The 20,966-nt window shown below is 32.8% G+C and overlaps 3 protein-coding genes across 8 annotated transcripts; all 3 read right to left on the bottom strand.

The window, feature by feature from the left end:
• Positions 1 to 5,034: 5,034 nt before the first annotated feature.
• Positions 5,035 to 6,816, bottom strand: LOC105135162 (senescence-specific cysteine protease SAG39-like). The gene is made up of 2 exons (XM_011039909.1): positions 5,858 to 6,816; positions 5,035 to 5,734 (listed from the first exon to the last, which is right to left on the bottom strand). The coding sequence occupies exons 1-2, from the start codon at positions 6,291 to 6,293 to the stop codon at positions 5,142 to 5,144; spliced, it is 1,029 nt and encodes a 342-aa protein (XP_011038211.1). The 5' UTR covers positions 6,294 to 6,816; the 3' UTR covers positions 5,035 to 5,141.
• An 877-nt stretch (positions 6,817 to 7,693) lies between these two features.
• LOC105135160 (uncharacterized) lies at positions 7,694 to 14,072 on the bottom strand. Of its 6 annotated transcripts, none has more exons than XM_011039905.1 (7): positions 13,742 to 14,072; positions 12,811 to 12,990; positions 11,696 to 12,398; positions 11,503 to 11,613; positions 9,267 to 9,424; positions 8,232 to 8,319; positions 7,694 to 8,095 (listed from the first exon to the last, which is right to left on the bottom strand). In XM_011039905.1, exons 2-7 carry the CDS (start codon positions 12,895 to 12,897, stop codon positions 7,995 to 7,997), a joined length of 1,248 nt encoding a protein of 415 aa, XP_011038207.1. In that variant the 5' UTR covers positions 12,898 to 12,990; positions 13,742 to 14,072; the 3' UTR covers positions 7,694 to 7,994. The 6 variants fall into 6 exon arrangements, with proteins under 6 accessions (XP_011038207.1, XP_011038209.1, XP_011038205.1 ...); XM_011039907.1 differs by having other exon boundaries at positions 8,016 to 8,169; positions 8,243 to 8,319; XM_011039903.1 differs by lacking the exons at positions 7,694 to 8,095; positions 8,232 to 8,319 and adding an exon at positions 8,621 to 9,173 and having other exon boundaries at positions 13,742 to 14,069.
• A 1,328-nt stretch (positions 14,073 to 15,400) lies between these two features.
• Positions 15,401 to 19,965, bottom strand: LOC105135158 (uncharacterized protein At1g03900-like). Its single transcript, XM_011039900.1, has 8 exons — positions 19,644 to 19,965; positions 17,946 to 17,977; positions 17,229 to 17,329; positions 17,055 to 17,127; positions 16,837 to 16,868; positions 16,302 to 16,392; positions 16,019 to 16,130; positions 15,401 to 15,925 (listed from the first exon to the last, which is right to left on the bottom strand). The coding sequence occupies exons 1-8, from the start codon at positions 19,740 to 19,742 to the stop codon at positions 15,608 to 15,610; spliced, it is 858 nt and encodes a 285-aa protein (XP_011038202.1). The 5' UTR covers positions 19,743 to 19,965; the 3' UTR covers positions 15,401 to 15,607.
• Between the last annotated feature and the right edge of the window lie 1,001 nt (positions 19,966 to 20,966).

The raw sequence follows: 20,966 nt of genomic DNA, 5'->3' as shown, positions 1-20,966 counted from the left end.
TTAGTAAATTTTGTTTTAAGGATGCTTTATTCATTTTATAATTTTTTTCAAAAGATAGAAAAGACTAAAACGATGCCGATTTATTTTTTAGTATAATTAAGTCATTTTAACATGTTATAATAATAATAATTAAATTTTTTTTTAACATGTTATAATAATAATAATTAAAAAAAATTTACTCCTAGTAAATTTGATAATGCCAAATTAACATTATGAAAAGACAACCCCCAATTTTCACTTAATTGGCTACGCTGTAATAATCTACATTGCAGTGAATCTTAATACAAAGTAAAGCACTAGTCCCTTCTTCTTCTTTTTAATTATATGAAAATGAATGGCACCAGAAAATATTGGTAAACGTATTCATTCACACATCATAGATTTTACAGGGAATTTTTGCACGCTATAAGATAAACATATTGAAGGAGCGTGCCGTAGATCTAGACCATGGCTCTGCAAATTTATTAACACTTAGCTTATAAGGTTTGTTTCCAGCAGTATTGAACGATTCTATGTATTCAACATTGTCCTTGAAAATCTCGAACCGTCTTTCTTTCTCTGCAGCATCTGCATAGACCTTTCCAAAAGTTGCCATCCATTGCTCATGCCTGGCAGACATGGATGGCTCTTGGAGCTCCCGAGATGCTACTTCATAAGCCCACGTTCCCAAGATGAGGATAAATGCGATGATACATTGCCTTTTGCATATCGAAACCATGGTTTATCTAGATGATGTAGTTAATCTGCTTGAACTAGAAATGAATGAGCTACACATACGCAGAAAACGTCTATATATAGTATGTTAATGTTCCTGTTAATCTGATTGCTTTATGAATCTATACGCACTTGTTTAGGAAGATGAAGACACCTCCCGTGCTTAGATCAACCGGCAAATTGCATTTGATTTAGATGGCCTGGTAGTGGTGTACCGTGCAGTCTGCTCTGATATATGGCTAAATGTTTTCTCAACTATCTATATGCGTTTTTATGGTACAAGACAAAAAAAAAAAAAAAATATAGGAAATGTTTGATGGTTGTACATTGATCACCTTCGCGCGGATGATTCAATTATTTAATGGGATAATAGTGTTAATGTGCGCAAACAAACATCAGAAAGGAAATGTTTTGGTGAAGTTTTATGTATTGGTGCTCTAAAAATAATTGTGAAGTTGATTAGTGTAAAATGAAATTCTAAAATAGCTTCTAAAAAAAATGAATTAGATATTAATTGAAAGTCTGATTCTTTTAAGAAATTTAATTATTATAATTTCAGCATAAATAAAATGCAATGGAAAGCAAGAAAGAGATACCTAGTTTATAGGGCTTCAAACAATCATCTAGTCCACTCTTTGAATCTTTATCTAAATATTTAATATTAATTTATAATTTTTTTAATAAGTGAGACTTTACCAATACACTAATCTTTTTATATAATTAATTTTATAAAAAATTGTACTCACAATTTTTTTAATGATTAAGATTAAAAATTTTAATTACTCACACCCAATATTATCTTGCTATTTACGTATAACGTGCACTTTTATAATAAAGAAGATTATAATAAAGTTGGGCTTGGTGAAAATAATCTATCTCAGTAGTATGAAATAGTTTAAATTTTTTTAAAAATTATGAAAATAATAATAAAATTTTTAGAGTAGAGAATTTGTAAGCATCAAATATTATAAAATTTAAGCTTGTATGTTATTTCTCATTAAATAAAAATGTGGTATAATAAGGTGAATAAATTACACATGTTACTCTCATAAGCAAATAGAGTCAAGTATTTTGAAATTTTTGGAGCCTTCTTCATCTTATTAGGAACGAATATATCACAATTTTAAAGAAAAATAGTTATGGCGAAAGGTTAAGTATAAAACAAGTTAACCAATTAAGACAATTTAGTTTTCATATAAAAAGTGAAGTACAATTCATCTAAAAATTTCAAATTTATTATTTTAACTAAAATTGATTAAAAAAAATACAAGAGCTCACACATAAAGTCTGGTAGCCAAAAAAACATAAAAAACGCTTTTTAGTAATTAAAAGCATAAAAGAACATGTGATAAAGTTCATGTTATTCATTTAAAAAAAATCAAGTGATAATACTAAATTATTTGATAAAATAAGTTCTTTTTCACTATATATAAGTTTTGGCGATAAAAATATTTTGAATGATAAATTTTGGCAATTAAAAATAATTTTAGATTATATTTATTTCTATTATTCCAAAATAAATTCTATAAAAACTTGATTACAACAACAAAACTATCTTCAAATCATGTTTGTATCTAAAGAGTCCATATTGCTTCTTAATGTGGAAAATTTTTTACAACAATAGAATCTTTGACATACATGCTAAATTCAATACTTATTGTTATTATTAAAATAATTAATTCATATGCATTAAAAAGCTTTGGGCTTACAATTGGGAAATGTGAAAACCTTATCTTCTTTCAAACAATAAAATTGAATTTGAATTGTAAAACACAATGATTAAATCAAGCTTCTAGATTAATAAAAAGAAAAAAAAAACTAAATCATATTGCGTTTTTAATATTGAAAGTCTGATATTCATTCTTTCATAAATTATTATGAATTAGAATAATACATTTTCTTTAATTTTTTTATATTGATCTTCAAACTTTGTTTTTGCACAAATAAGCCCTTTTGAACTCAAATTAGCACCCAATTGTATTTTTTTAAGAGATGAATGGATTGAAAAACAGAGGATTAAAGTGAAACAAACAAGTAAAATAGGTCTCGTGACTTTGAATTTCATACAAAAAGTTTATTTTGATCTCCCCATCTTTTTTGGTTTATCGATGATTGGTTCCTTTTGTTGTTAAAAATTTAATTTTAGTACCAACATTTTTTTCTCTTATTTTCAGTTCTTCTTAAAAGAGAGAGAGAGAAACAGAGCTACTAAATTCTAGCATAGAGAAAAAAAGTGATTATTGTCAACAACTATACCATAAAATGGTTGAAATCAATGTCAATGAGTTTCATTTCATGAAGGGAATCTCACATAGATGCTTTTTTTTTTCTCCTCGCTAAAGGAGATAAATCTAACCACAAGAATATTTTTGGGTATAAGTTAGTTTGCTAAAGGAGATAAATCTAACCACAAGAATTTTTTTGGGTATGAGTTAGTTTTTTATTTTAGTTTTTTCTTTATGTCATTGATAGGTTTACCATTTCTATATGTTTTTGGGTAAAAAATGGGTTGAAAATAAATTTTAAAGCAAAACAAATTGAGGTCCTATTTTTTTGGTGATCTCTAGTTGTCAAATTTTATAGAAAACAGATGACACATCGTCTACTGTCTTTTAAAAAAAAATTAAGACAAGCTATAAGTCGTCTACCACTTTAATAATTTTTTTTAAAATATAAAAGTAGGCCTAGATATGTGGGTTGTGCTGGAAGGCCCATGTGTTTAAGCTCTTTTTAATCTTTTTATTATTATTTTTTTATTTTATATATACATTAAGAAATTAATAAAAAAATTTATTGAACTAGAGTAAGTCCGTAAGTCGGATCATAGATTGAATGTGTTAATTCGCAATATCCTAGTTATTATTTGTTATTCTTTTTTAAAATCTTTTTATGCCCCTCAATTTTATTTTATTTAAAAAATACAATTTCATCATTTGTTATTAATTTGTTATTAATGATCTAAAAAATACAATTTCATCATTTGTTATTAATGATCTATTTTTTTATTTTATTTAAGTTAAATCTAAAATAATGCAATTTTATCATTTACTATAAATTGTCTATTTTTGTTATCTCCACCCCACGTGCCTATTATGATTTTTTATTATTTAAAAAATTGTTTCAAACAAAAAAAATCAGCATGCTCTTTATTATTGTCATATAATTAAATAAAAAATAATTTATGAGATAAAAAAATTTATTGAATTTAATGATGTGCATAACTTGTATTACGAGTTTGTTTGGTTCACTCGATTTTACATAGATTTTTTTTTAGTTAAATGTTGTTTTTATATTGATTTCTTTCTTCAATATTGAGTTAATTTAAAATTAGAATTTTTAATTTTTTTTTAAGATTACTCATATGAATTTAACAAGTTAGTCTAAATTAACCTAAGTTGATCAAATATTTTTCTATCTTGATATTAAATAAAAATATTATTCAATTCATAATTAAATCATAATTAAAGTCTATTTGTTTTATGAGACACATTATCAATTTCTAAGTATTTTTTTCACTTCGAAAAAGCTTTGTTCTAACCATCATGTTCGAAAAAGCTTTGTTCTAACCACCATGTCGCGCGAGATGTAATAAATAAGATCACTAATTATAGATTGTTAAGTTGTTTATATTATAATATAAATAAGATATGTAACAAATAAATAAATCATAAACAATAAATGATAAAGTGGTTTTTCTTGTTAATTTTAAAAAGTGGGAATTCAAAGTTCAAACCCTGTAAATTAGGGTTTTTCTTGTTAATTAGTCAATGCTTGATCTATTAAAATCCAATTAGCTAGATTAATTTTAGTAGTTTTTGCATAATTTGACATGTCCGGCCCAACAATAAATATATATGTTTTCTAGACATTTTAAATAATCTGAACTTATTACATTCCATTAAATATTGAAATGGTGCCTTTTAATGCCAGAAAAGGTGCCTGAGAAAATATCATCAGCTTGCTAGTAACCCGTAAACCATGCTTATCAACAAGAGGGGGAGAAAAAATCTAAGCATTTTTTATAATTTCTAATAATAAAGTTATTAAATTTCAATTTCTTTTTTTTTTTAGTCATATAAAAATAGTGCTCGATCTTGGTCACTCTTGTCCAATAATGCATAAATCTTTCGATGGAAATATTCAATTATGATATTGTTCTTTCATATCTTCCGAAGATCCGCCATAACTTAAGAATATAGAACCTTCACCAATTTAATATGCTATCTAATATTGGCGAACAAACATTTAAAAGTCCCAATTACTTCACCGAAAAAAAAGAAAAAGGAAGCAGGATACTTTTTTTAATATGAATGGCACCAGACAATATTGGTAAACATATTCATTCACACATCATAGATTTTATAGAGAATTTTTGCGAGCTAGAGGATAATCATATTGACAAGGTGATCGAGACCATGGCTATATATTTAGGCAGTTGGATAAGAAGAGTCCATGGCTATGCCACAGAGACCTTCCTCGGCATCTACGTCTCTCTGCATCCTTATGTATCCTTCCTCACCCCAGCTGGTGCCCCATGAATTCTTGACAAGCCAATATTTGGTACCGTCACTAGTTTCGCCATAACCAACTGCTGTAACGCCATGGTCCAGCTCAGTTCCACACTGTCCTGTGAAAACACCACTTGAATAGAATTGAAAGTCAGAGCCTCCTGCATCAATGGAAACAGAAATTGGCTGATTGGCCACAGCCTTCAATAATGCTGCCTCGCTGTTAGCCGGAACACTTTCATAGCCAGTTATTTTGGCTATGTGGGATGCCTCCTTTTTTGAGTTGCAAGTCCCATCTGCTGCCTGGTAAGGGTAGTTAGCTTCAGATGTGATGCCATGGTTCTTGATTATGAATTCGAAACCATCTTCCATGAGACCACCCTCGCATCCTTGATCCTCACCTTGGGTGTCGCAGTCTACAAGCTCTTGCTCAGATAGGGAGACCAATTTACCTGTGGTAAGTTGATTGATGCCCTCGGTAGCTGCTACGGTGGAAAAGGCCCAGCAGCTGCCTGTTTTTGTTCCAAACAAAATCAGCACAACAATGATGACATTAATTCATGAACATGCAAGATCTAGTATTTAGCATAAAATCAGCGGCAGGGGGCAATGTTTGGTTCACTAATAAAGCTTACCACACTGGCCTTGGTCCTTGATAGGAGTAACGGCACCTTTCTTTCTCCAGTCCATGGTGGCAGGAACAGCGGTAACATTTTCATACTCGAATGATGTTACTTTCATTGGCCTTGTCTGAAGTGGCCTCCTATAGCCATTACGGGCGACCTTGAGCTCTTCAGTGGTTAGGTCTGCAAATTTATTAACACTTAGCTTATAAGGTTTGTTTCCAGCAGTATTGAACGATTCTATGTATTCAACATTGTCCTTGAATATCTCGAACCGTCTTTCTTTCTCTGCAGCATCTGCATAGACCTTTCCAAAAGTTGCCATCCATTGCTCATGCCTGGCAGACATGGATGGCTCTTGGAGCTCCCGAGATGCTACTTCATAAGCCCACGTTCCCAAGATGAGGATAAATGCGATGATACATTGCCTTTTGCATATCGAAACCATGGTTTATCTAGATGATGTAGTTAATCTGCTTGAACTAGAAATGAATGAGCTGCACATACGCCGAAAACCTCTATATATAGTATGCTAATGTTCCTCTTAGTTTGATTGCTTTATGAATCTATATGCACTTGTTTAGGAAGATGAAGACACCTCCCGTGCTTAGATCAACCGGCAAATTGCATTTGATTTAGATGGCCTGGTAGTGGTGTACCGTGCAGTCTGCTCTGATATGTGGCTAAATATTTTTCTCAACTATCTAAATGTGTTTTTATGGTACAAGACAAAAAAAAATAACCTAAAAGAAATGATTTTTTAGTATTTAATAATTGAGTTGAAAGTAATTGTAGTCTTTAGTCTTGGCAGGATCATGCTACCTCTAACATTGTTAATTTTTCGATAATAAATCCAATCAAAATACTAATTTCTTCCTTTTCTTGGCCATCATAGAGGACAGATGACTCGCCTTAAGAGTTGTAATTTCTTTCATAGGGTAGCATTAAAAAAAAAAATTCGTACTTTGAAAATAAATCCCTTAATAAGATAGTTTTAGAATAAATTTATATATTTTAAAAAAATGAAATGTAAAGATGCCTCATTTGTCCCCATTCTTTTTATTTCCAAACACTAATCAAATGCTATCCTAGGAGTTTTGGAAGTGTTGTGAGTTTAGAGCATTAAAAGTTTGGATTATCAGTTGTAATTTATCTCTTCAACCAACCAAACATATTAATGTTCATTGCTGTTTTCTTGTCCTGTGAAATCCCGTGTTAAACACTATACTAAAAAGATTTAATTTATCATCTAGATGTGTTTATAATTTGGTTAATTGTTTACTGCAATCTGATGCTAATTTATCTACAAGCATAGGTATGCTTTCTTTTTGTTTTATGCTTCTGGTCTCCTTTTCACTCTAATTTTTCTCCTTGATGATAGGTGTTTGAAGCCAATTTTCTGGCTTATTAAAAACAAGTGTTTTCAGCCCTTCAACTTATATATATAAGTTGAAGGGCTGAAAGCACTTGGTGTTTTCAGCCCTTCAACTTATATATATACAAGTTGAAGGGCTGAAAACACTTATTTTTAATAAGCCAGAAAATTATTAACAAGTGCATTTTTAGTGTTCTTTTTAACAAAGATTTGTATTCAATGTTTAATGGCATGGACATGTTGGAGGGGCTTTAAGATGAAAGATGGTGATAATAGTTGGAGATTCCCTCAACAGAAACCAATGGGAACCTCTAGCTTCCCTTCTTCATTCTGCCATATCTTCTTCTTCAGCTCATATTGATGGAAGCAGTGTCTATAAGGTCTTCAAAGCAAAGGTAAGATTACAATATTTTACTCTGTTTCAAATCCTCTAGTGATTCTTAGTAGGAGATTAGTTGAATTATAACCATTTATCAACTCGAGAAACACTTGAAACGTAGGATTTTACTCCTGTTACCGGAGTTTTGTTGAGCCCATTTTAGGAGTAAAGAAACGGGAGCAGAGTTCTAAGGCTTCTTGACAAACTGTCGCCCTTAGCCCAAAAGTGGCGGGGAGACGATGCCATGGTTTTCAACAGTGGCCATGACTTGGTGGGTTTATAGTGGGAAGCTCAAGCCGTAAGTTTCTAGTAAACTATAATGAATTTGAAAGACAAATAATGTCAAAGTGGATGTCAACTTTTGCAGGTGGGGTTTGTTCCAATAACAAGGAAAATTAGCAGAGGAGATGACTGAATCTGCATTCAATGAAGGCATTAGGACTTGGCCTCATTGGATCAATCGCCACCTTGATGCGACCAAAACAACCATCGTTTTCTGTGGCATATCACCACAACACCAGTGTTACAATAAAACACGAACCATCATGGTTGAATCTATGTGTGCATTTCCTGACCCAGCAAAAGAAACTATTGAGAAAACAATTGGAAGCAAGATGATCTCAGTGAGATACCTGAACAATACCAAGCTATCAAGAGTACAGAAGAGATGCACATCCAGCTTTGTATGCAAGAAAGCAACACGGGCCTTTGAAAACTGATCTGCAACAGCAAAAACAAAGGCTCATCGTGGTACATGGAACAAGCTCTTGCATGTATCCGTGGTCTTGGACACTGCAATTTCCTCACATTTGGCTGTTTGACATTCAGCAAGACTTGTGATGTGTCTAGGTTTATTATTATCAGATCATTTAACTTGTTATTAGTCTGCACTATCTTCATCAATTGCCTACAATCTAGGTATCCTCCAGAGCTGTATTGTGCCTTGGTTTTAGAATTACTAACAACAAATTTCAAGAAATTCACATGTAGCAAATCTTGCAGCTCTTAAAACAACTGAAACTTCATGGAGGAAGGAAATAATCAATTCCTTCAAGTGGTTTGGCTTGGAACTCAAGGCATTCACAATACTCACAGGCCATACAAGGTAAATACTTGTGTCCCCATGATGCGAGGATATCATAAAATAACTAAATATAACTTCACAAATTTCTCCATTATAGATCAGGGTTTTTTTTTTTTTTTAATCTCTGCCGTTTACCGACTTCAGCACTCGGGAAGAAAAGAATGCATGCAGAGGGGAATAAGGGTTGAGAGAAACAAGGCAATCATTATTAACATCTGGCACAACATCCTAATCACCCCATTCAACATTTATATACACGTACGGATGCGTTACTAATACTAAACACTACTGGTATCTAGACAAGCTCCCATTCTGATTCAGAGGGATCATGAGAAGAGGATCTGTTTGCTTCCTTTATAGGCAGAGTTGCCCTTAAACTTGTTTTACCCTCTTCTTGATTGGATTTTGGATCCCTTCTGAACTGTACAGCAAGCTGCTCATATTCCTTCCTCACTGACCTCTTTCTTGAACCAAAAACATCCCGAATCTTCTTCTAAACAAGAATGTTTAGAGAAATATTTTACAAGGAGAGAGAAAGCAAGAATGTTCATGATCGATCAAGTAAATGGAGTAGAGAGGTTACCTTGTAAGGCTTGTTTTTTCCTTCACGAGGAGCATCAAGTTCAACTCCATTCATCAAAATACAGGTTTCCTCAAGCTGAGCCTTGTCTATTTGTTGGATGATTTCCATATCCTCTTCAATGAGGGCACCATCTTTGTCTGAATCTATGCCCCATTCATCTGAACTTCCAGCAAGTTTAGACCAACATCAGTGAGTATATAAATTAACAAGACAATAGGAAAAACCAGTGTTTATAAATCATATATACAGAATGAAAATTTGGAGAAAATGGACTTTGGAAAATATAGATGCCTAAACAGGATTGACTTGAGAAGCTGTTATTAGGCCAACACACCAACCCCGAGATTCATGCATGATCACTTTTTCCATGTTTTTTTTTAAATTTTTGTAAACTTAATTGTTATAAATTTTAACACCAACCCCGAGATGCATGCATGAGCACTTTTTCCATGTTTTTTTTTTTTAAATTTTTGTAAACTTAATTGTTATAAATTTTAGATTTGCAAGTTTCATCTGGCATCATGGAATGTTCATTATGAATTCAATGCTTTCAGAGACGACTTAACATTCACATAAATAGTGCTGATAATTGAACTTTGTTCTCTCTTTCCATTTGTTTTTCCGTTAAATGTTAGAAATTTAATTAAAGAAAGAGACAAAGTTAAGAGAGGTGCAACCTATTTTTAATCTTAATCATAAGCTGTACTGTAGCCAGGAATTCCAATTCATGACAAATGAGTATTTCAACAGAAATAAACAGAACCATCCAAAAGAAATAGACACCCTTCCAGACACAATCAGAAGTAGAGATGCAATGACTTCCAGATACAATGACGTTCAGGTGTCTACGCTCTAGAACCACTCATCTCTGTTTCTATAATAACATTAACCTTACCATTCCTTATCAGACTAGTGAGTCAAAGATAGTCATGGTAGGCCATAAATTTAAGGCCAATCCAAGTACCCTAATAAGTGGTCCACCAGTCCCTCTAAAATATTTAAGCAAAACAAAACATACACACATATTTTACCAAATAAACAGAGTACTTGCATTTTCATGCAAGCTTGATCATATGAATGAACAAATTGCTCAATCCTAAATGACCGAAAAAACAGATCCCTGAAACTTATAAAGATAAAAGCCATTAATCTGAAAATTAAGTAAAGGCATTAATCCATCAAGGCTTCACCAGAATGTGATCCTAGAGGTGAGCATCGAAACAAATGCTATCCTCCAGCAGTTTGCATAAAAAAGCTGCCTCAAAATTCAAACCCATACCCTTGTGCTTGCAAGGCCTGGACATTACCATTTGAACACAAGCAATGGAGGCTTAGCCTAAGGGATTAATTTTTCAGGAACAAATATTCCAAGTTTTGATATCTAACCACCATTAATGAGCTAGAATAAAAATTCACAACTTTTGGACACGAAGGACAGAAATATGGGTTTAGCAAAGGAAAAAAGAATTTTACACAATATGGGTGGGAAGGAAACAAGTTTATCCCTTTTATCTATTTTCAAATGTAAGATCTTGAATTTCAGAGACTGTGGACATGATTGGCTACAGGGTAAGAGAGTTAGATACTACATATAACAGAAATTAAGATTTGTCAAATGGATATAATCCATGGAATTACACTCAACCATACAACACTCATGAGCACCGCATAAAATGAGGTACTATATTAACCAAAATAAAGTTTATGTCAATCAATCCATTGTGTTTGAAAATTCAAATGAAATAATGTAAAGAAACTTATGTCATGATTGACACTGGATAATAACTGGAATCAGGTTTTATACAACTTTTTCAATGTTTAAACTAGGTATAATGGCCTTTGTCTAATCCAAAACATCAGGAAACAAAGAACATGATCAACTGTGGATACATGAAGATTTATGTACCCTTGTTGCAGTATTATGTTTGTACAATGCTAATGTAGTAACCAAGAAAATAACAGGAAAAAAAATTATATAATGCTAACAGCTAAGCAGATCAATCCTTCCTTGAAAACACAACAGCCATAACTCAAGAACATTACACCAACATCTGTGCTACAGAAACAAGATACGAATATACGCTATTTAGCAGTCTTGAGAGTGCACAGATTGCCAGGTTGAATGGGAAAGAGAGAATTTTTTTTTGACATCATTATATCTGCTACATGTATTTTTAGTGATTGCATTATATCTGCTGCATGTATTTTTAAGTGCAGAAATGCAACAGAAGCATACCTGAATTAGACACAAAATCCTCCTCGTATGCAAATTTGTTAGTCTGCATATTCCCATTTGCAGAAAAGTCTGTCATAGAAACCAACCCATTGTTCAAACAAACACCTGCAGCTGCCAACAAGAAGTCAAAAGAGAACATTCTACAAGGATTGGAAAAAGTAAATAATCAGAAAGAATGGTGCAGAAATCTCACCATTTGATTCTTCTAATAGGTTGATGCTGGAAGGCCTCCTTTCTGTTCCTTCATGCTTGCCAATTTCAGTGATACTACCCATATCCAATGATGGTTTATAGAATGAAATATCAAGCATGTGCTCCCTAGCATTTTCAATCTCTTTTTTACTTTTTTCTATGGAGAAATGCTCTGTAACTTCAACAGACCCTGGAGTTATAAGTCTTGCATTCCAGTCACAAGATGCTTCCAGATTTTGATCAGAATGTTCTGAAATTGTTGAGCATCCAATCAGATGTTTACTCGAAGGAGTGGTGATCCCTGATGTCTCTTTTGGAGACACAGTCTTGCAATTAGAGTTTTCATGCATACCCAGGTTTGATTTATTGGACAGACTTCCTTTACTATGTTGCCTTGAAATTCTTCTGATAGAAATCCTTTCCCGTACTGGGAGACGGTCAGGACCATTATCAGTAACCATCTTTGAATACCCAGTCAACATCCTCAAATCATCAGCCTTCTCACATGTTTCTTTCGCACCATCATCTGTTTTCAAGTGGACCCCAACATCAGCTGTTCCCAAATCTACAGGCAACTTAGAGACTGCCCCATTTGCAGGATCCTCTGAATCTGGAGAGCACAAATCTTGAATGACATCCGAATAGAATTTCCTCACATTACCACTAACAGTCTGCATCTGATTTTCCACATATTTAACTGCTTCCTGTCCAAAACAACAACCAAGCCTCAATCCCAAATAATACAAGTAGCCAGAGGAAATAACTAGCTTTAGACAAGTCAATTACTCAATTCCCAGTGACATATCAATCAAGCCATCAACAACTGGATGGAGAAAATAAATAGGTAACACCCGGAAAGGAAACACACATCAAATATAAGAGTTCAAAGGAGATATCATCATCAATCTCTTTCCAAGAAATAAATAAAAAATGGTAAAGGCCAATCTCATAAGAAAGCCACAATAGTACAACAGTAGCTTTGGAAGAAACTGCACTGTTCTTGCTGCTTCCAGCTGCCAACCAGTCTCCCATGTCGGCAGTTGAGGAATACAGCCCTTGGACTGGCCTTGAGCTATAAGTTATTAGTTTCAGGTCAAATTATGTAAAAGGAGATACCTCGCACATAATTTCTTCCACTTCCAACAATCTAGCTTCAAACTTCTGATAAAAATCACCAACCCATGTTATCCCTTTCAGGTCCATATTGATCACAAATTTGCCCTGCAGCAACAGGTGTTAGACTTCTTCCAGTTTGTATCTTAATAGAATGATTGCAATCCTCTCAGATTCTATTTTCTGCCAGAATTTAAACAAATATTCAGTTAGTGGGGGGAAAAAAAACCAGCTCCCTGCTCTTTTGCCTTGACTATACTCTTCAAATAACCTCAATTTTCACTCATTAAAAGAAAGAAATATAAAAACAACTACAGAAACAAACATCAGCACAAAAAAGAAAACTGCAGAAGCAAACTTTACATCAATAATTTAAAAGATTTTTTGTTTAATCTAAGCTCAAAATCAAAACCTTACATCAATAATGTATTGGACCGACATAAAAATTATATTAAATTCTTGCACCCGGTTGTATAAACATTATCCATATAAATCTATACACTTAACACACCTAAAAGTCTATAAATTTGAAATTCATTTATAACCCTCCAAGCAATTCCTTGGACATAAGAAGATAACTCAAAACGTGGAGTGTCAATTAAGAGTTATTGTTGTGGCGTTCAAATTTCCCTTAGAAAAAAAGTAGTACACTTACCTTATAAAACTGGTCATCGATAAAAAAAAATAAAAAAATAGTAGTAAAATAAAATAGATCAGTGCATAATACTCACCTAAAAAACCAAACTCAAAAAACAAGCATGAGAGAAAAGAACCAAACTTCAACACAAAAGCAGTGCTTCATAAAAGTTGATGATCAAAGAAAAGAAAACCCTTTTGAAGAATAGCTAATTTTGAGTAACCCTTTCGAGAAAAAGCAAACAGAAGAAAATAAAGACTGTAGACTTTGAGAATTAAAAATATGGAGAGAACTTACTTGGTGTAAAAGGCCAAGTTAGTGATGCCCAGAAGCCTAAACCCCCCGTCTCTCTCTCTTCCTTTTTTTTTTTTCAAGTATCAGAAGCCAAAACCTCTTCGATCATCCATAGAAACACTTTAAATAAATAAAGCTCCATTTGAGCTCAGACTTCAACAGTTCTACGTGGACCCAAAACTCTTTTTTATCTCTTTATATTTTGAAAACAAAAAGAAGATGAAAACGAAAAGGAATCAAAGATTAGACATGAAAATTGAAACGGCTTCTTGATTGAAACGTGTAAGGAGATTAAAAAGAAGAAGAAATTACTAATTTCTGAAAAAGTATGAACAATGGATTGCTTCTAATAACTTTCTTGGTTTGGTGGGTCCCCATGAAAATGATAGCTAGCAACTTGCAACTTGGTTGTGTGTACCATGAATGAAATCCAACAAGATAGAGTTAGTTGGTACTTTGGATCCAGTTCGGCCTGTTAGAGAATCTCCTGTCGAGCCCAACTAAATATTAACAAATAAAAGAAACAAAAACAATGAAAATCTTAATTGAAAAGTCCACTTACTCGTTTGTCAATTAAATTAATTTCAAATGATTAAAACTGATTTAAAAAATAATAATATTATTAAACAAATAAAATTATAATTTAAAAATAAGCAGGGAAACTTTTGGGAATCTTGAACGAACAACAAATTAGGCTTTAATAGTTTTAACTTGGAAGCAAGAAATCTTCGGAATATATACTGTAAAAGTCCAATTCTTTTGCGTAGGTTGGTGTAACAAATTTTTAGTTCTGAGCTTTAAATGATGGCATTGACCAATTGGTTTAACCAATTTGAAGGTTCATTCGTAAAGAGAGAGACAATAAAAACTTATGATCAAAACTTTTCAATTAGGAGACTTCCTCAAACTACCTCATGAACTGGATTAAGAAAAAATTAATTCATGAAACAAACTACCTCATGAACTGGATTAAGAAAACATTAATGTTAAAAAAAAATTAATTCATGAAAAAAATTTTATTATTATTATTATTATTAAACATAATCTTTATATATATATATATATATATATTTTAATGAATTAATGATGTGCTTTGTTATTCTACTTTTATACAAATCTTTTTATGAATTCTATATATAAAGAACTACATTTATTTAAATTTATATACTTTTATCTATTTTTATTTTTTTAGTTAAGTAACCATATGTTCATCATTCATGTATTTAACCGTTAAAAATAGGTTAACAGCATGCTTGTATTATTACTATTATTATTGGAATTTTTCCTTGATTCTATTCAACTAATTATTTTAAACCCTATGCCACTTGTCAAAAATCTGTACATTAACTTATAATAAGATCATTACTTGAAAAATCAAACTATATTATTTATTTTTTCAAATTAAAAGATAAAGGATTGGAATGCAAAAACAGGACAAAAAAAATTAACAAGATGACCTTTTAATTTGGTATTTCCCCCCCATAATTTCAGGCTCAATTCTTTCCAATAAAAAATAAACTCACTCACCACAGATTCTGAGCCCCAAGAGCAGTGATCCAAACATTGTGAGAACATTTTTCAGCTGGTACCATTATGAACAGAGCTTGAGGGTTAATTTTACGGATCTTGACTGCGCATGAGCCCTCTTATAATTAGGCTGCATTTCAGAGAGAGAGGTAAATCAATCTTAGCAGCATGATGAGGTCGGTTAGGTATCTCCACTTCCCGTAATATTTACAGCATATTTCACAAACCATGATAACCAAAACCCAGCTGGATCTCTATCTAAATCCTTGAAAACACCAGTCCCACAAAAACAAGAATAAAATCGAGGAATTTTATTATAAACACGTCAATTTGTAGTCCACATCAACCAGCTGCCTGAAAATCTCCAAAATCATCATCTTGTATATCTTGTGAGCTTTCATTGTCAGGCAAATGTTGTTGTTGTTCTGCTTCATCCTTCGTCAAGCATGGGGACTTTTCAGTAGAAGTTCCTTCAAGAGTAATTTTTGGTGGCAAGTTTGATGGAGAATTCTGTACACTTGTAGCAGGTGAAAGCGGTGCTGGGGGAGGCGGAGGCGGTCTGATACTAAGCAAGGGTTCTTTTCGACCACTGTTTTCCTCCAATGACAGATTGTTCAGACCCTGCTCAAAAATCTTGGACTTCACACTACCTCTAGGTTTCTGTCATACCAGAAAGAGTAAATTTCATTACAAACATTAGGATGCATAACGTATCTATACACATTTGGGAAATGAGGATGCCAACGAGCTTACATTTTTTATTTGGAGTACAATAGTTTCCCCTTCTTTTAAACTGTAATCCACCGAGGAAGTTGTTTGAAAATGCTGCTCCATCTCTTCCGCAGTTTTCTTCTTGTCCAGATATCTTTAATAGACAACATAAGAGAATGCCTACATTAATCAACTTTATGCAAGTGGGAATATTATCTCTATATGAGAATAAACTGAATGCATTAACAGCTCAAATTCAAAGAATCTGTGGGGTGTGATCCTTGTATTGAAAAGGTACAAAATGCACTTATGGGTTTTAACATACTTCATGTGATCGTGCAGTGCTGCCTGGAAGTCATAAGCTTCTGCTCTTTCTCTAAATCCTATGCCAATAAATGCATGCCTAAGGCGACCACCTGCATGATTCCAAAAAACTAATTTAGTAAAGAAATTGAAAAAGAATCTGACTAAAGGAAAGGAGAATAATGCACACACACACACACACAAAATCTTCCCTAAGAACAATTTTCATAAGAATCAAAGTCTGTTGGTCAATATCATAAAATCTGAATATCAGCACATGACTGTGTGTGGAGATCTTTTGCTTAATCATGAATAGGTGAATAAGAACCCATTAAATGCAGGTTTCTGGGTTCTTTCAGGACACCATATGAAGAACATCAATGCATCAAGTTATATTTATCCCAGCCTTGAAGAACAAATTTATCACCATAAAGAGTGTTTCAAATAGAGTTTGCACACATGGGATTCTTTTTAAAAAACAGATAACAACAACAGTATAGAAGTAGAATCTTCAGTTAATGTAGAACTTGAACCAAGAGGCAGGCATGGTAGCTCACCAATATTTTCCTCTATTCGAAGAACAAAATATCTGCAAAAGAAAAGACATCCTCTCAAAACACAGTTATATGGGAATTCAGTTAGAAGCTAAGAGCCAACCTCAGGTTAAACAGAATGAATTAACTTTATGAATATAGGGCATATTTCATTCCTCTTATCAGTAGAATCAGTGATGCAACAAAGATATGCTTAAGATTCAGTGAGAAATGGGCTTAACCTGCTGCTATCAAGTACAGGTTCCACTGGATGTAGATCCCCATTTCTCAAAAATGCCCGGGCATATAATTCACCTATATAAATTAAATCAAAGCATAAGAGACACAGCAAAGTTCATCAAACAAAGACACTATATACCATTTTCTGCATCGTAGCGATTCAGAGATAATCTAACCTGTGGTTTTATCTTCAAGTCTGATAATGCACTCTTCACCCTTACTAATGACTTTCAAAGTCCCTTCCCAGGCCCATTTGTTAACATCCCATTCATCAGCCCTGGAATACACTTCAAGAGATATAAATATTCATACAATATGTAAAACCAAGTTTAAGCAGCAGATATAGTCCATAGATTCAACTAAGCAATCGCATTGTCTGACTGGCTACATTTGATTGCAGGAAAAAACATAGGAAGGATATGAAGTGACTGGATTTTATAACAGGTTGTGTTTATGAAGGTGAATTTAGATATTAAGTTTCTTTTAGAAATCAAACTCAGTACTTGAATATAATTTTCCAAACCTAAAATTCCCATGCATATAAGAAAATCTTTCTAGTAATTTCAGATGCTTTGTTGTTCTGCTGTGTATCTTTTATTTCTCAAAAGGAAAAAATTCATTTTGTCCACAATTCCTCTTTGAAAAACTCTTTGTGCAAGTATATCCTAATTTGGTCAAGCGTGACAAATAAAGTCCAAATCCTAACTAGGTTGATGGACACAATTTCTACTAGAGGATCTGAGCAACAATACAAATTGAATAAATTAACTTCTGCTTAGTTCACAATAAGAAAATAGCACTTTTATAAAATGAATATTGTATGAAAGACATCATTTATAAAATTTCTGATCAAAATCTATATCAGGCATCATAAAGACAAGCTGAGAAAAAACCTGTAAGAAGCAGCACTTTTCCTAGGAGGTATCTGCAGAAAAAAGAAATGAAAGTAGCTTAGCAACTGTTATCTAGTTTGAATTGGCTTGATCTACAAAAAACTACATTATGTGTGATTTAGATCACACAGAAAATAAGTGGCAAATTATATGATGCAGCTGATCAGTACGTGTCGTGTAATCATTTGCCTCAGTGACATAATACAATACTCTGGGTGGTTTAAAAAAACAAAGAAAGAAGTAAATAAAAACAAAAAAAAAAAAGGATCAAATTTTGATGGATTTGCAGCTGACTTCCTACATAAACAGCCGAGAGCAGAAAGTTAGCATAAATGTTAACATATTGGAAATTTGAGTTCAATTAAAAGTCTAAAAGATCATATCAAACATCTTAGACTTGTATAGATATTTGAACATGTAAACTTCCATACATCTGCAATACGTATGAAGACTAGAAAACAGATATGTACAAGAAATTAATGCCATGGCAGCACTTTAAAACATGTATTAAAGAGCAATGGGAAAACAGGTATCAGATACATAAAAGCAACATGACAATATGAACTATGAGTCTTTTACTTCCAACAGAAGGACCAAGTCATAGGACCTGTGCTTTAGGGAACAAGATTGTAAATTTTCAGATTCAAACAAATTAAGGAAGTTTGACTATATTTGGATTCTAACCAACCATAATCAACTCCCTGTTAGAAACAAAATGCAAGGAAAAGGGAAAGGAAGGCGGTCAATAATAAAGACAGTATACTGGAAAGGGGAGAAAATAGCCCTTTCCTTGGCCCTTAGTTGACATGATCCAAAAACATATTATCAAACTAGAAATATAAGTTTTTGAGATGCCCATGCACCATTTAATTCTTTCCAACAAATTAAAATTTTCTATAACCAGATCTCTCTAAATCAGCCTCATTCCTTTAAGTATCAGCCCGTAATTACTTCTAGGTGCAAGATCTGCAGCTTCAGACTTTTAGATACCACTTCTTATTTGACCATGATAATATCTGCCATGGAAATACCACTATTTCTATTACACATCTTTAATTGCAAATGACACTGCTAATTCCCACTATCAGAATATGAACAACAGAAAATCACTAATAAAGACAGCCAAGATTGTCTCTTCATAGATTTTGCCCTATCAATTATTAACACCGTCAATACTCAGTCCACAAGTACAAAAAGCAAGGACCTTTAATCAATGATGTTTCTTTTAGAACAGTAAAGCAATCCCCAAAAGCCCAACTGAGAACTTCTAAAACACAATTCACATAAATTTATCATATTTGATACAGTTATCTTCTTGCAACTCATCAAAAAAAGAAAAATGCTGCTGATTGCCACTTGTTCTGACGTTTCAATTCTTGATTGTAAGACAATTCTCAACAATAATTTTTCCCACTAAAATGAGCAAAACCCAGATCCAAATTCCCACTTTAGTTAACTACAACAACTGAAATCTAAGTTCTGTTCTCCTATCTGAAAATCAAAATTTCTTTTAAGGACAAGTTCCTGGGAAAAGGAATGGCCTTTCAAGGCTGGTCATACACAAAAAACTCAAAAGATCATTAATTACCACAAATCTCAAAAACCCATTCGCAAAATCACAAGAGAAATCAACTATACATAAATCAAAAGACAGCACAGCACATGCACACAGATACACATACAGAGAGAGAAAGTTACCATATAAACATAACATTCAGAGACTTGAAAGAGAATGAGCTCTATAGCTTCAGTTTCTTCACTCTCAATATCATTCGGTGCCTTCTCTACTTTCTCCATGATCTCACGAGAGAAAGATTAAATTTTGATACAGAAACAAGGATAGGTTAAATGAAGATGTGAGCTCACTGAGGTAAAGTTCGGAGCTTTACCGGAATTTAAGAAAAAAGAATACAAGGGGGTGTTTAAGAAACAAGGAAATTGAGTTTCAAGAGGGAATTTGTCTGTGGGTTTTCCCCTGCTTGTGCAATGACAGAGAACATGAGTTGCAAGTGCAAGTAATCTGCACCGTTAGATTGGGTAACCTTTAATGTATCTGCGCCATTAAATTTTAGGTCAGATCGAGGGCTGTGGTTAAATATTGGACGGTCATGATGGGGTCAACATGGGAGTTTGGTGTAGTAGTTGCTTGATTTCTAAGGAAGCATCAGTGGTTTGTCCACCAGGAATATCCAACCTAACTGGCTTGACCATGGAACGTGCTGTTTTTATTTTCCAAAGAGCATCCGGTTTTCGAAAAGGCTTTGATTAATTCAGATTCGAGTCGCTTAGAATTATAAAGACGATAAAGCGTTTTTTTACCGAGTATTTAACATCGTTATATTTTCAAGTCTGTTGTTTTTGTATTTAAAAGATATTTTTAAAATTTTAAAATATTTTATTTTAAAAAAATTAATTGTTTATGTTATCATTATTTTGATTCACCGATATTAAAAATAAACTTTAAATTAAAAAAATATTATTTAAATATATTTTTAAATAAAAAATATTCTCAAAAATAATTTCTATCACACAGAATCTTAAGCCTCGGCTTTTGTAGATCTCTTGAATGACTCTCAAGTTTGTGATTTGATGATTGATATATCCATAACACACAGCACAATTACACAGATAAATCTACAGTATGCTATGGTGGCATTGGAAACATACCTGAGGAATCTTTAGCTTCGGCTGCATGAGAGAGCAGAAAACACCAGATTAATAATGATACAGCAGCAGGAGAGTTATTATGACTGAATTATATAGCCATGAATGCTTACTGATTAACCTGACACACCGCAATTGTGCCTCCGGGGCAAAGTAGCCTGAATGCTAATGGTAGTAATAGTTGATTAATAAAAAACTTTACAAGCGTTTTATTAAATAGCAGTTGTTGTTAATAAAACTGTGTTTTTTTAATGGTAATTGAGTCAAAATTACACTATTTTTTAAATTCTTTTCTCTTATGTTATTTCCCAATTCTTTTTTTTATAGGAGAGCCAACAATTGAGCCTCCAGAGCGAA

This window comes from Populus euphratica, unplaced genomic scaffold, assembly GCF_000495115.2.
Source record: "Populus euphratica unplaced genomic scaffold, PopEup_1.0 scaffold55.1, whole genome shotgun sequence".
Taxonomy (NCBI): Eukaryota; Viridiplantae; Streptophyta; class Magnoliopsida; order Malpighiales; family Salicaceae; genus Populus; species Populus euphratica.
Note: the sequence above shows the minus strand (reverse complement) of the source record. Positions and strands in the feature narration are given on the sequence as shown.

Bases quoted from the DNA above. Each gene is read 5' to 3' on its own strand.
- LOC105135160 (XM_011039902.1), bottom strand. From the start codon at position 12,897: ATGGACCTGAAAGGGATAACATGGGTTGGTGATTTTTATCAGAAGTTT. The intron at 9,425-11,502 runs GTATGCTTCTGT...CTGGAAGTTCAG, and splicing joins GGATTTTGTGTCTAATTCAG to ATGAATGGGGCATAGATTCA. The intron at 9,177-9,266 runs GTAACCTCTCTA...ATTCTTGTTTAG, and splicing joins GAAAAAACAAGCCTTACAAG to AAGAAGATTCGGGATGTTTT.
- LOC105135158 (XM_011039900.1), bottom strand. From the start codon at position 19,742: ATGGAGAAAGTAGAGAAGGCACCGAATGATATTGAGAGTGAAGAAACT. The intron at 17,330-17,945 runs GTTTTTTCTCAG...AGTGTATTCCAG, and splicing joins AAAAGTGCTGCTTCTTACAG to GGCTGATGAATGGGATGTTA. The intron at 16,393-16,836 runs GTGAGCTACCAT...GGAATCATGCAG, and splicing joins TCGAATAGAGGAAAATATTG to GTGGTCGCCTTAGGCATGCA.
- LOC105135162 (XM_011039909.1), bottom strand. From the start codon at position 6,293: ATGGTTTCGATATGCAAAAGGCAATGTATCATCGCATTTATCCTCATC. The intron at 5,735-5,857 runs GTAAGCTTTATT...GAACAAAAACAG, and splicing joins CAAGGACCAAGGCCAGTGTG to GCAGCTGCTGGGCCTTTTCC.